The sequence below is a fragment of the Callorhinus ursinus genome, unplaced genomic scaffold, assembly GCF_003265705.2.
Source record: "Callorhinus ursinus isolate GAN/ISIS: 27379988/994484 unplaced genomic scaffold, GSC_fseal_2.0 scaffold42, whole genome shotgun sequence".
In the NCBI taxonomy this organism is placed as follows: domain Eukaryota; kingdom Metazoa; phylum Chordata; class Mammalia; order Carnivora; family Otariidae; genus Callorhinus; species Callorhinus ursinus.
Window position 1 is genome coordinate 12975262 of NW_027397104.1, and position 14658 is coordinate 12989919.

General features: G+C 46.4%; 1 protein-coding gene across 1 annotated transcript in view; it reads right to left on the minus strand.

Annotated features, from left to right (window-relative positions):
• MTAP (methylthioadenosine phosphorylase) overlaps positions 1-14658 on the minus strand; it is a 44788-nt gene that overhangs the window by 20558 nt on the left and 9572 nt on the right. The window contains exons 2-4 of the mRNA XM_025852935.2: positions 11686-11772; positions 9945-10003; positions 6558-6725 (exon numbers count right to left, since the gene is read on the minus strand). Coding sequence (XP_025708720.1) covers positions 6558-6725; positions 9945-10003; positions 11686-11772 — 314 coding nt within the window. The remainder of the gene's footprint in view (positions 1-6557; positions 6726-9944; positions 10004-11685; positions 11773-14658) is intronic.

A 14658-nucleotide genomic window follows, 5' to 3' on the forward strand; every position in this document is an offset into this window, starting at 1 on the left:
TCGTGACCTGAGCCGAAGGCAGATGCTTAACCCACTGAGCCACACAGAGGATAGTTAAATCTTGAATTATAAAGCGTGAGGTATCTTTGGGACCCTGTCCTGGATCTAGTGGCCAGAGTGAATGTGAAGGGGGAGGGGAGAGCTGGAAGTGTGCGTGTGAGGAAGGGCGGGTAAGGTCACAGACGCTGGACGCTAATGGAATTCAAACTCCACAGGTCCCACTTACTGGCAAATGACCAATATTTTTGAGTTTTAAGTTTCCTCGACTATAACCTGGGAAAACTACCCTTGAACGAGGTGAATAGGATTAAGTGATTTGTGGCACTTAGTAGTACCTCAAAAATTGGGAGCTTATCAGCAATTTTATTAAGAGAAGGGACAGAAGGCGAGGCAGTAATAAGAGAGCTAGGTTGCGGAGCAGAACGTGGGAAATGCTGGGACCATGGCAGTAGCTACCCCGGCTCCCAGGACAGGTGTGGGCAGGAAGATGACCGAGGGCAGGCATAAGTGACTGGTAAGAGGGAGGGGGAAAGAACATGGTCAGTTTATGCCTCAGGAAGCCGTGAGGACAGTAAGGGTTTCAAAGAGTTGCTAAGAAGAATGGGAAAAGAGCCAAGGGAGGGCTTCCTGTGCAACTGTTTACCATAACCCCCCAAGAGTATGGATAAAAATCCATGCCCCGCCCCAGAGGTTCAAAGGCTAGTGATTAATGGGCATCAGAGCACACCTCAACCTCCAGGCAGGTCCTCAGCAGGGGCGGGGACCAACCATCTTACCTCATGATTGAGGCCGAGAGGGGAAGCCCAGGGCTTTGGGAAGGGGAAATAAACTGACATAATCCCTTACCACTTTGTGTACTGTGGGACTTTCCTGATGAATAAGCCAGCAAGTATGGCAGCCAAGCTCGCCAAAACTTTCCCTAATGTAGTGAACGCAGGACTCTCCGAGGAGGGAGGGCATCACAACTCAGACATCAGAACACAGCACCCTCATCTTGCAATGAGGACACTAAGTGACAGAAGAATTTGGGGGCAGAGCCAGGAAACAATTCTGGAGGTGCGCACTTCCAAGCTGGGGCTTCTCCCACGGCATTCTTCAAGCAGAACCTAACCGGGGGCCTCAGGCATACCAGGCCAACGTGGTAACAGCATTTCGCAGAAAACATCTGCCGCTGGGAATCACACCCTGCTGTTTTCCATCTTAATTTTTTGGTTGTATTTTTCTCATTGTCAAAAAAACAAGTTAAAAAAAAAAACAAAACCCAAAGTCCTTATCAATGTAAAACATTCCTGATAAAGACCACTATTAGGAAGTAAGAATCCTATCCTTGTCTTTAAAGGATATGTTTGCTGGGCACAGCTTGAGATAGTTCTGATAGCCCTAGCAGTTGAATGGGTCCTACTAATCTGCATCTTTTTAAAGATTTTATTTATTTATTTGACAGAGAGAGAGAGAGGGAACACAAGCAGGGGGAGTGGGAGAGGGGGGAAGCAGGCTTCCCGCGGAGCAGGGAGCCCGATGCGGGGCTCGATCCCAGGACCCTGGGATCACGACCCAAGCCGAAGGCAGACGCTTAATGACTGAGCCACCCAGGCGCCCCTAATCTGCATCTTTTTACAAAAACAATTTAATAGAATGTGGGCATTTTTCCCAACAGCTTATAGATATATGGTGAATTCAATTCCTTTCCACGGTAATGATCGGGACTGATGGTGAAGAGGAGAGAGGTCATGTGTGGAACTGCTGGAATTCTCTACCCATGTGTACCTTGCACGGCATGGAGAGTAGTTTGGGGTGACAGGTATACGCTACACATACAAAGGTTTGTACCACAGAAGAACCCCCAAATTATGGATCTTGGAGCATCTCCCTTGTGAGATCCTTTTAAAGTATAAATAGCCTCACAATGGTCTCTTGGGACAGACGGAAGGTCAGATTCTTTCCCGAGTTCAGATGGACTGTGGAATGACCATCCAGAAGTGAAACAAGTCCCATTCTTAACCAGGTTTGATCCTGGATTGTCAAATGACTCGTGGCTCTGACAACAAGGACCTCCATCAAGGTAGAAGAAATGGATTCGTCAAACCCCATTCATCAGGAGGTATGAGGCACCAAAGACACTGACTGTGGACGAGCCTCCTCCAAACTCTCGGTTATCAGCTGCTGTTTTTAACTTAACTTTGTGAGGAACATCGCCCATGGAGCCCCGGACCCAGGGCAAGGGCAGAGTCAAGTAACCTATCCCTCTACACTGAAAATAGGAAAATGACAAAACCAACAACACATTTCTGGTATTTAAATTCTAGATCGAGATCCATTTTGCATTTCCACAGCTGCCCTAATCACAAACACAAGAGGATTACTTTCACTTTGAATATTAGCTAAGGCATCTCCTTGCATGTCTGAGGAAGAGAAGCCCAACTGCCCATACCCCAAAAATACCTGGAGCCCTTCCCTTCCCCACCTGTCTGTTGTCCTGCTCTCTCCGGGTCAGCCACACCCAAGATTCCCCTTCTCTCAGGCCCAGGCCTTCAACTTTTCACAGGCAGGAACATAGCAGAGAGAAAAAAAAAATTATTTTCAGAAGACAATGAGCTTATTTTCTTAAAAGTGCTTCCAACCCACCAGACTCCTTTAAAGGCGTATTCCATTTTTAGAGTAGAAATCTAACGTTTTTAAAAACAACCCTAACGTCAAAGCCACCTGTCACTCTTCAACCTAAATGGCCTCTCAGGTATGCAGAGCCAGGCCAGTGGACCAGGTTGGTGGTGTTTTTCCCTACGCTGGGCACCGAGGGCAGAGAAAGTAACGTGCTTTAGTTCTGTCGTCTATTAAGTAAGAACAGCCACACTACTCCATCCCGATTCTTTTTTTTTTTTTTTTGAAGATTTTATTTATTTGAGAGAGAGTGAGAGACAGCACAAGCAAGGGGAGCTGCAGAGGGAGAGGGAGAAGCGGGCTCCCCGCTGAGCAGAGAGCCCGATGCGGGCCTCGATCCCAGGACCCCGGGATCATGACCTGAGCCGAAGGCAGACGCTTAACCGACCGAGCCACCCAGGCGCCCCTCCATCCTGATTCTTTATCACAAATTTATGTTAGGGAGATTAAAAAGATCCCTCTCAACCTCTGAAGACCCCTTAAGGACAAGGATATTTTTTCCTAAGATAATGTGCCAGCAAAGTGGCAGCAATAAGCAAATGTGTGTTTCCGGATCAGTGCCTGGAGAGGTGACTGGGTAGGGAGAAGAAGCCTCAGCGATGGTGGAGCTCAAACTTGGACTTTGAAGAGAGAGGGCCGTGGGCCACAGACGTGCCTGAGGCTAAAGAGAGCCAAAACAAAACCTCCTGATTCAGGGCTCCTGTCCCCGTGGCTATAATCCACTGGGTGGCTTTGCAGAACGCTGCAGTTTCGTTCCCCAAGCTGAGGCTGGGTGTTTGGCTGCGGGAAGCTCAGGCTATGGGCAGCATAGCCTCTAGCTCAGCATTCTGGGCCTGAGGTTGGCACCGAGAGGACCCAGCAGGTGCCTCCCTGAACACACCAAGATTCACTTATGAGAATGTGTTATTAGTACAATGAAGGCCATTACTCATAAGGCGAAAAGTGCTCATTCTCTTCTCTTCTGAGACAAACATATGGTAAATCATGTATGCACCCAAGCTTGGTGAACTGACTGAGCCAACGGCAGTGTCATTCAGAAACACTGTCCAAAAGCAATAGAACACAAGCCACCTAATGTCATTTTAAATTTTCTAACAGTTATATTAAAAAAGGAAAAGAGGTAAAATTAGCTTTAATATCTTATCTAGCCCAATAAATCCAAAATGTTGCCATTGTAATATGTCACATCAATATAAAATTTGAGATTGCTTCTAAATGATATTCCCTTTGGGATCCTCCTTTTCAGAGAACTTTTCTTCTGTTGTTACCACATAGTGTTAACTGCAGACCCCTGCAGCCAACAGGCCACATTCACAATAATGGCACCCATGTACTACGCAGGTAGCAGGTGCTAGATCCCATAAAAGGCATTTGATAGAGACTTTGAACTTCCCAGGCAAGAGTTAAGGAGTCAGGGGCGCCTGGGTGGCTCAGTCAGTTAAGCTTCTGCCTTCGGCTCAGGTCATGATCCCGGGGTCCTGGGATCGAGCCCCACATCGGGCTCCTTGCTCGGCGGGAGGCCTGCTTCTCCCTCTCCCACTCCCCCTGCTTGTGTTCCCTCTCTCGCTGTGTCTCTCTCTGTCAAATAAATAAGTAAAATCTTAAAAAAGAAAAAAAAAGAGTAAGGAGTCAGGTTATCCACACAGCACATAAAAGAACACAGATACCAAAAGATCTTAAGGTTACACGACTAAGGACTGCTAAGACAGAATGAAACTAGATATGATGTAACACCTGTTTTCTTTTCTATTCTCCCTCTTTCTGCCCCAACTGCTTTCTTGAAATAGCCAGTATGTGAAACACCTACATTTACTATATATGAGGAAAAGATTTGGCAAATATGAGCGTACAGTTACATCATTTAAGTAACAAATTAATCCGAGGCTTAATACCCAGTTCAGACTTTTCTATCCAGGATCATCTACGATACTTTATAAATCTGAATCAGTCTGAATAGGGAGTTTTGTACTCTGCTTTATTTTTTTCAGTAGGCCCCATGCCCAATGTGGGGCTTGAACTCACAGCCCTGAGATCAACAGTCCCCTGCTCTACTGACTGAGCCAGCCAGGCGCCCCACATACCCTGCCTTATTGAACAAGCATATTACAACCATTTTCTTAAGTCATTACCTCCAAACTCATGGACTTTGACAACCACAGAAATCTTGGTCAAGAATGCCAGCCTCCCTCTTCCATCGAATGATCATGTTCATTCAACAGCTCTAAAAAGACTGAGCAACTACACGCCATGCACTGTTGTGTGTTGTTAGGGATAAAGGGGCAAATAAGGTCTTTGCCCTCCCACGGCCTATATTCTAGAGAGAAAGATGAACAATACATACGTAGTGTCAGGTGCTGAAAAAATAATAGGAAAAATGATGGGTGAAGGGCATGTAATGATTTTAGTCTACCCCCGTTATTTATTCGGCCGAGCCACATGAAACTGCTGATATTCAAGCCTTTCTGACCTAGAAAACGGTCAGTTTCACACAGTCCCACCTAACAGTTTCACTCCACTGGGAAACAATCAAGAATGCTTCTGATGGACTCTAAATTGGAAGAGACCCCTGACAGACAGAAAACACAGAGAACTGGACTAAACAAACTTTCCTCCCATGGAAGAGGTGAGAAGGTGCTTGGGTGGCGTAAACTCAGTGACAGCAGATGGAGAGGGCGGGATGGACAGAGGGGACAGTCTGGGGACTTCAACAGGAGCCACCAAATGGCTTAAACTCTGTGCCACTTCTCCCCAGCACTGACTCAAGGCACCGAGTGTGGCCACCTGTCTCTATCTGGAAACCTGGGAGGTGGTTCCTTTCACCAGGAATTGTAGGGGAACAGGGGGCAGTGGGAAGGGATGCCCCGCAGACCACCCACTTTCCCTTGTGATTTCTTCAACTATTTCTTTAGTTTTTTTTTTTTTTTAAAGATCTTATTTATTTGTTTATTTTAGAAAGAGAGAGTGGGGGAAAGGGCAGAGGGAGAAGGAGAGACAGAATCTCAAGCAGACTCCCGGCTGAGGGTGGAGTCTGATGCAGGGCTTGCTCTCACCATCCTGAGATCATGAACTGAGCTAAAAATCAAGAGTCGGATGCTTAACCAATGCGACCCACCCAGGTGCCCCTCTTCAACTATTTCTAAATTCAGAAAAAGCCCAGGATCTTGGCCGTCTATTACTGCTGACTTTTTTTTTTTTTTTTTGGCAAAGGAACATTAAATATTACTTGTACAATTAAATAACAAAAAAGTCCCCAGCTCCTGAACCAACTGGTCAATCTTAACACCATGTAAAGACAACCGGACATTACATGCCTGCCAATATGATGCAAGAAGGGAGGGTTCCTGCCAAGAATGTGAACCTGGTTCTCAGCAGGCCTCCAGAGCTACCGACTGGTTTACAGCAAACACAGGGGACAGGGGAGGACACCGACACTTAAGGAGGCAGTCAGTAACATCCGGACCGGGGACACTACAGGACAACAAGAAAAAGGGAAAAAGGAGGTGGACGAAACACTGTTAGCTCATACGTGTCATGCGTGGACCCCCTCTGGAATCTTCTTTGAAAAAACCAACTTCAAAAAAGTCCGCGAGGCACTAGGGAAAAAGGGAGCAGTGTCTAGAATGTTAAGGAAACCGGAAGCGACTCGCTTGTGCCTACGAGAGCGCTTATCTATTCACGTTACAGACCACAGCGAACTGCGAGATGGCAGAGCTGGGAACTGGTCAGTGGACAGTGGATTCTTACTCTGGTTTGCCCCTGTTTAAAAACTTCCCACAACGCAAAGTTTCGAGCAGATCTGTGGGCCTGCCCTCCACTCCTCTCCCAGGCCCCCACACAACCTCCACGTGAGCTGGGAATGATCTCACCCGAGCCTAAAGCATCTTAGAGGACCTGCTCACCTGTCGATGAACTGATCAATAATGACGATGTCGCCGGGCTGAATCTCTTCCCTCAACGAGCCACAAGCTGTGGTCACGATGACGTGTGTACAGCCCTCCTCCTTCAGAGCCCAGACGTTCGCCTGGTAGTTGACTTTTGAAGGCATGATGGTATGCTGTCTCCCATGCCTGTGGGAAGGAGTGGATACAGTGGGGGGGGTGTGAGCAGGGTGCTCGGACGCTGTGAGAAGAGAAAACTTACATATAGCAGTGCCTTCCAGCCCCTTCCATCAGAGCACTTTTACAGGCAGCGGCCAGAGGATGAGTAGCCTACTGTAGATACAAACCACTGGGCCTTAAAGTGCAGGCCACCTTTACATGGTATGTATTTTTCTATCAGGAGCCAGTAAGGAAGATGTACTGTGTCTACCCTGTGGCGCACGGACACATCAGAATCTGAGGCAGATGATTTCACACGAGCCACAACACGGAAAATAAGAAGTGCCCGTGAAGAGAGATACAAAATAGAAGGAGAAACTCAAGTTTCCAGTTGACTCTCTCCTTTCCTTTGTCTGATCCCCCAAGTAAGTTAGTGAAACTTTCAAAATAATTAAGAGCTCCCAGCTGTTATGACACGGGCAGGTTTTGTGCAAGAACCAGTCACCTCACTCACGACCACTGTTAGTGACTGAATTGTGCCCCCCCCCCACTGCCCCAGAGTTCATATTTTGAAGTCTAATCCCCAGTACACCAGAATGCAACCATATTTGCAGAGAGGGTCTTTAATATGGTAATGGAGTGAAAACGAGGTCATTAGGGTGGACCCTAATCCAGTGTCCTTACAAGAGGAGGAAATCTGGACACAGACTTGCACACTGGGAAGAACGTGTGAAGACACAGGGGAAGATGGCCATCCACAAGCCAAAAAGAAAAAAAGAGGCCAGGAATAGGCCCTTCCCCCACAAGCCCTCAGAAGGAACCAATCCCGATGACACCCTGACCTTGGAATTCTAGCCTCCAGAGCTGTGAGCAAACAAATTTCTGTGTCCACCCAGTCTGTGCCAGTTCCAGCAAACGAATACAACCACCACCAACTTCCTACCACGCTTCAAATAAAATCCAAACACCTAACCACGGCCCTCATGTCACTCGGGCACCAGGGTCCTAATGCCACCTCAGCTCTTATCCCAAGTCAGCCTCGCTGGCCTTCTCGCTGCCCATCTCTGCCCATTCCCGCTCAGGTCTCCAGCCAACGGAGCTCTCCACTCCAAAGTCACCTCCGCAGAGAAGTGCCTTCCACGACCACTGAGTCACAGTCACAACGCTGTCCCCTTTTCTTTCTAACCTCTGTCGGTAGCTCAAACTACGGTTCCTTTCCCGTGTCTCTCTTTCCCACTGGAATCAGCCCCGAGGGGGTGAGGCCCTCGTGTGTGCTCCTCGCTGGGATGCAGAACACGACTAGGAGCACCAGCCAGTAAACAGCCAGTCGAGGCAACCCAATTTCTAAAATTACTTCGAAAAATTCACATGTTAGATGATGGACTTAAATAAGCGGTATTTCATAATGAGTTAAAATCATTCTGGGCTGCTTGAAAAACTATCAATATAATGGTATAATGGTCTACCACGGAAAGGCCAAGTGTCAAGTCCAGCGTCCTTTACGTGTGATAATGCAGAAACAGGCTTTCAAGGAAGTAGGGTAAACACACAAAAATCTCACTTTCTACAATGACGATTAAGTTTGGGCTTTGGAGTGAAAGTGCCTGGGTTCAAATCCTAGCTTTGCCATTTCCTAGTGATGTGACCTCCTCATAGCCACTCAGGGCTCTCAGTCCAATTTTTTCCACCTGGAAAATGGTTAATAATATTACCTGCGCCACAGGGTTGTTATTAAATATCCCTTGTATCATCCCGTGTTACTATTAGAAGAAAAACTTTAGTGTCTTTTCTGTTCACCAACAGAACTGTGCTTTGCACATAATTTCAGACAGGCATAGCAAATCAGGGTTTTTACCCTGAGTGCACAGATGACCTCTCAGAAGGTGGGGGTCCATGAATGTACAGACAGTATATGCATTTTCCTAAGGCTGGTCTCCAAAACACTACTAAAACTTTTCAAAAGAAATTCAAAAACCCAAAGTCATTAAGAAACACCTGCATTCGAGGGACAAACCGTAGTCCAACACAATTCAGTTCAATGGGCAGGAGTATAATAAAAGCCTCACCGGAGGACCACACCACCAGCTGCTTTCTCTTAGAGCCTGGAAAAAAATGAATCAATCCTCCAGCAATGACATGGACCAACAAAGAGGGTTGCCTGAAATCGACCCCATGTGTCCATCTACAACTCAAACTTAGTTTTACTGGATTCAGCAAAGTCACTTCTGTTTCAAAAACGTAGTGTGGCAGACAGACTCTAGGCTGATCCCCCATTTTCATGTGCGGTGTGATTCCCTCCTCCCTCCACTGTAGGTGGACCTGAGATTTGCTTCTGGGCAATGGGCTCCACCAGAGATGCCGGGGGTCACTCCCACAATCAGGTGCCACCTCACCAGCCCGCCCCGGAGAGCCCCTCCCGCAGAGCCCCTCCCGCTGGCCTCGAGGAAGCAAGCCACTATCATGGAAACTCTGCCCTCGGAGGGTACCACGTGACAGGGACCGTGGACAAGCCTACAGGAGCTGAAGGCCTCAGGCCTACAACTGTGAGGAACCGAATTCCGCCAACACATGTGAGAACCTGGGGAGCCAGATGAGAACAAGTCCCTGAGTAAACCTTGTGTGATCTTGCGTGACCTTGTGTAACCCTGAACAGACGAGCCAGCTAAGCTGTGCCCACACTCCCAATGCTAAGAAACTGTGGGACACTGTGTTTGAAGCGGCTCAACCTGTGGTAATTTGTTCACAGCATGAGAAAACTAATACATGTGGTCTGACTAATTTCCAACTGTGTGGTAACAATGATTTGCCTCCTCTGTAACAGTGGGATGGTTCTTGTGAAGAGACAGAGTGTGGATACCAAAGGGAACCCACTCCCTGCAAACCTATAACTATCACCACACACGGGGTCGTGAATGAAGCCATTCATCTTATTAATTAGAAGAAAAACAATAAATAAGGGAAAGCACCTCTCCTCTCACAGTTAGAAGTGAAACCAGAAGCTTCAATTTTAGACTCATTCTATTGCCTACTGATTATTCTAACCGCTTTCCCAGCCTAAGGGGGGTGGGGTGAGCTCTCTGACCTCCAAAATCTCCATAATTTATCCTAAAACTGTAAGTGGTAAATAAAGGTGCCTGAGATGCCCTGGCTCTACCAACTAAAAACTCACGCTCACACCATTACTCTCTCCAGGATTTAAGTTTAAACCCTCCTGCAGTGGCAACGTTCAAAAAGCTTAAAATATCTTACCTTGCAAGGAGCACGCAATCGACATTCTTGATCTTCCCCAAAATTAAGGCATCAGAAGGCTGAATGTAATGAAAAATGGTCACAACGCAATGACTTGAAAACACTCAACATACAAACAATTCAAAAATTGCCATTTCAATTGTTCAACCACAAAAGGATTCACGGAAAACTTGGAAGATGCACTTGAAGAGGGTCCAGATTTGACCACTGTAATCCCTCAGTCAACGCTGAGGCCTCTGCAGGACAGGGTTCGTGGCAGCGGGAGGCCTGCCTCAGGAGCGTGGGCAGGTACCGCTTAGTAAGATCTATTTGTAGCAAGCACCCCAGGGGACTCCCATGTCACTCTGGTCAAATACAGATGTGTCAAGAATTTGGCAGGTCCAACAGGTGTGAGAGTGAAATGCAATGAGGAGGCAAATGTCACAGAATTTAAGAACTCAGCCCCAGAACTGCTTGCCATGTTCATCAAGTCTAAGACGGCCACGGGAGGACCTGAGGTAAACGGAGGGGAAGATCCTCAGAGCCAGAGAGCGTTCAGAAAACATGAGGCCATGAGATGAGCCAAGCTGAGAGCAGCACTTAGAGAACATGAGGTCAGTCTAAGGACTTGGCTGGACAGGAGGGTTGGGCGGGAACTGCCGGATGGATCCTCCAAGGAGGACCAGAAGAACCGTTGTGTTCGGAAATAGCACTACGGGATTGGCAGAAGGTAGACATCTCATCCTAGCTGGATGACACAGGAGCTGGAAGAAGTAGCTCCCCCACCTCTTTTTTTTTTTTTAAAGATTTTGTTTATTTTCAACAGAGAGAGACAGCGAGAGAGGGAACACAAGCAGGGGCAGAGGGAGAGGGGGAAGCAGGCTTCCTGCCGAGCAGGGAGCCCGATACGGGGCTCGATCCCAGGACCTCGGGATCATGACCTGAGCCGAAGGAAGACACTTAATGACTGAGCCACCTGGGCGTCCCGGTAGCGCCCTTTTAACAGAAAAAGAGGAGTGTTTTATTTCTAGTTCAGTTATGCTTTGCTTTCTGGATCCTCAGGAAATCCCCCCCAAACCTTGGGTCAGGGCTTACTAAGAAAAGGCCACTTTGCATTATATGTTCCTGTTTGCCACCTATCTGCATAATTAATGTGGAAGACCTATAGGCCCCAAATTAGAAGCTAATTTGAATTCAGTGGTGTGAAGATGTACCACTGCTATCTCTGAAATGAGTATCTGGCTTCTAGAGATAAAAGCTGAGAAGTTATGTGTGCATGTTCTCAATCCTGTGAGGTCCAAGGCATTCTTAGGGACACTGTCTCAGCTGGTAGAACCCAACTGGGCCCTCTCAGCCCGGGGCAGACAGCCCTGTGCTGCCAAGACAAAAGCAATAAAAAATATATATATATATGTATACGTATATACACACACACACATATATATATAAGAATTTATTTTTGAGAGAGAGAGAGAGAGAGAGAGAGAGAGAGAGAGAGAGAGGAGAGCACGCATGCGTGCACGCACAAGCAGGGGGAACGGCAGGCAGAGGGAGAAGTGATGTGGACTCGATCCCAGGACCCTGAGATCATGACCTGAGCCAAAGGCAGATGCTTAACTGACTGAGCCACCCAGGCGTTCCCCCCACCCACCCAAAATATACACATATGTATATACATATATATATATTTTAACATAAAAACCAAACCAGCAAGAAGAAAGGAAAAAGCTGGTATGTCTCCACTAAATGGATGGATATTAACCTTGCCAAATGGAGTATCCACATATTTTTCAGTTCTTCCTTCTAAGATTTCTGGATCATCCAGGCCTGTTCCACCAATTATTCCAATCTAAAGGAGACAATAAAAAGACAACATATTTGGTCATTTTTCATTAGAAACAAAATCATTATTTCAAGCAAATTCATTTATTCATATACATACACTCTTCTCCATTTCTGCTAAGCCCTGGTCGCTTTTTTTTTTAAATTAGTTTCAGAGGTAGAATTTAGAGATTCATCAGTTGCATATAACACCCAGTGCTCAGTACATCACATGCCCTCCTTAATGCCCATCCCCCAGTTACCCCATCCCCCCACCTCCCCTCCAGCAGCCCTCAGATTGTTTCCTAGAATTCAGAGTCTCCTATGGTTTGTCTCCCTCTCTAGTTTCATCTTATATTATTTTTTCCTTCCCTTCCCCTATGTTCATCTGTTTTGTTTCTTAAATTCCACATATGAGTGAAATCATATGGTATTTGTCTTTCTCTGACTGACTTATCTCGCTTAGCATCATACCCTCTAGGTCCATTCACGTTATTGTAAATGGTAAGATTTCATGGGTTTTTTTTTTTTGATGGCGGAGTAATATTCCATTGTATATATATACCACATCTTTATCCATTCATCTGTCAGTGGACATCTGGGCTCTTTCTATAGTTTGGCTATTGTGGACATTGCTGCTATAAACACTGGGGTGCAGGTACCTCTTCGGATCACTATGTTTGTATCCTTTGGATAAATACTTAGTAGTGCAATTGCTGGATCGTAGGGTAGCTCTATTTTTAACTGTTTGAGGAACTCCATACTGTTTTCCAGAGTGGCTGCACCAGCTTGCATTCCCACCAACAGCGTAAGAGGGTTCCCCTTTCTCCGCATCCCCGCCAACATCTGCTGTTTCCTAAGCTATTAATTTTAGCCATTCTGACTGGTGTGGGTGGTATCTCATCAGGTGGCATCTGATGAAATTTTGATTATTTCCCTGATGCCGAGCGATGTTGAGCACTTTTTCATGCGTCTCTTGGCTATTTGGATGTCTTCTTTGCAGAAATGTCTGTTCATGTCTTCTGCCCGTTTCTTGATTAGATTATTTGTTCTCTGGCTGTTGAGTTTGGTAAGATGTTTATAGATTTTGGGTACTAGCCCTTTATCTGATATGTCATTTGCAAATATCTTCTCCTATTCTGTCGGTTGTCTTTGGTTTTGTTGACTGTTTCCTTCACTATGCAAAAGCTTTTTATCTTGATGAAGTCCCAAGAATTCATTTTTGCTTTTGTTTCCTTTGCCTCCGGTGACGTGTCTAGCAAGAAGTTGCCGCAGCCGAGGTGGAAAGGTTGCTGCCTGTGTTCTCCTCTAGGATTTTGATGGATTCCTGTCTCACATTTAGGTCTTTCAACCATTTGGAGTCTATTTTTGTGTGTGGTGTAAGGAAATGGTCCAGTTTCATTCTTCTGCATGTGGCTGTCCAGTTTTCCCAACACCATTTGTTGAAGAGACTGTCTTTTTTCCATTGAACATTCTTTCCTGCTTTGTCGAAGATTAGTTGACCATAGAGTTGAGGGTCCATTTCTGGGCTCTCTATTCTGTTCCATTGATCTATGTGTCTGTTTTTGTGCCAGTACCATGCTGTCTTGATGATTACAGCTTTGTAACAGAGCTTGAAGTCCGGAATTGTGATGCCACCAGCTTTGCTTTGCTTTTTCAACATTCCTCTGGCTATTCGGGGTCTTTTCTGGTTCCAAACAAATTTTAGGGTTATTTGTCCCAGCTCTGTGAAAAATGCTGACGGTATTTGATAGGGATTGCATTGACTGCAATGATTTGGGTAGCCTAGACATTTTAACAATATTTGTTCTTCCATTCCATGAGCATGGAACGTTTTTCCATTTCTTTGTGTCTTCCTCAATTTCTTTCATAAGTGTTCTATGGTTTTCAGAATACAGATCCATGACCTCTTAGGTTTATTCCTAGGTATCTTATGGTTTTGGGTGCGATAGTAAATGGGATCGACTCCTTAATTTCTCTTTCTTCGGCCTCATTGTTAGTATGCAGAAATGGAACTGACTTCTGTGCACTGATTTTATATCCTGCCACTTTGCTGAATTCCTGTATGAGTTCTAGCGATTTGGGGGTGGAGTCTTTTGGGCTTTCTACACAGAGTATCATATTGTCTGCAAAGAGTGAGAGTTTGGCTTCTTCTTTGCCAGTTCGGATGCCCTTTATTTCTTTTTGTTGTCTGACTGCTGAGACGAGGACTTCCAGTGCTGTGTTGAACAACAGTGGTGAGAATGGGCATCCCTGCTGTGTTCCTGACCTTAGGGGAAAGCTCTAAGTTTTTCCCCATTGAGGATGATGTTCGCTGTGGGTTTTTCATATATGGCTTTGGTGTTATTGAGGTATGTTCCCTCTGTCCCTACACTGCAGGGAGGGGGGTCTCACCGGTTCTGCTGCTTGCAGAGTGGTGGCCTGACTGTGCTGCGGTTCCATTTATGGCGACCCTAAGCGGAGAGCCCACTCCTGGCCTCGCTCATCGCAGCCGGCTTCCCTGCTCTGAGGCCTGGGAGCTCTGCTGCACTCAGGAACCCCCGGTCTTCCTGTGAGCCCCGGGGATCCTGAGACCACACTGTCCCACCTAGGATTCCGCCCCGCTTCACCACCTGGGCACCTTTCAGGCAGGGATGTCCCCCCACCAGAATGGACTTCAAAAAGTTCTGATTTTGCACTCCATATGGCAAGTTATATCACTTGCCAGTAGCCGGCTTGTGGAGGCTCCCTCATCCCATGGTTTATCTTCCCATGTATCGCCTTGGATTCACTTCTCCACACCTCCTACCTTCCAGAAAGTGGTCGTTTTTCTATTTGCAGAGTTGCAGCTGTTCTTTTCTTCAATCTCCAGTTGAGTTCACAGGTGTTCAGAATGATCTGATAGCTATCTAGCTGAACTCCTGGGACCAGACGA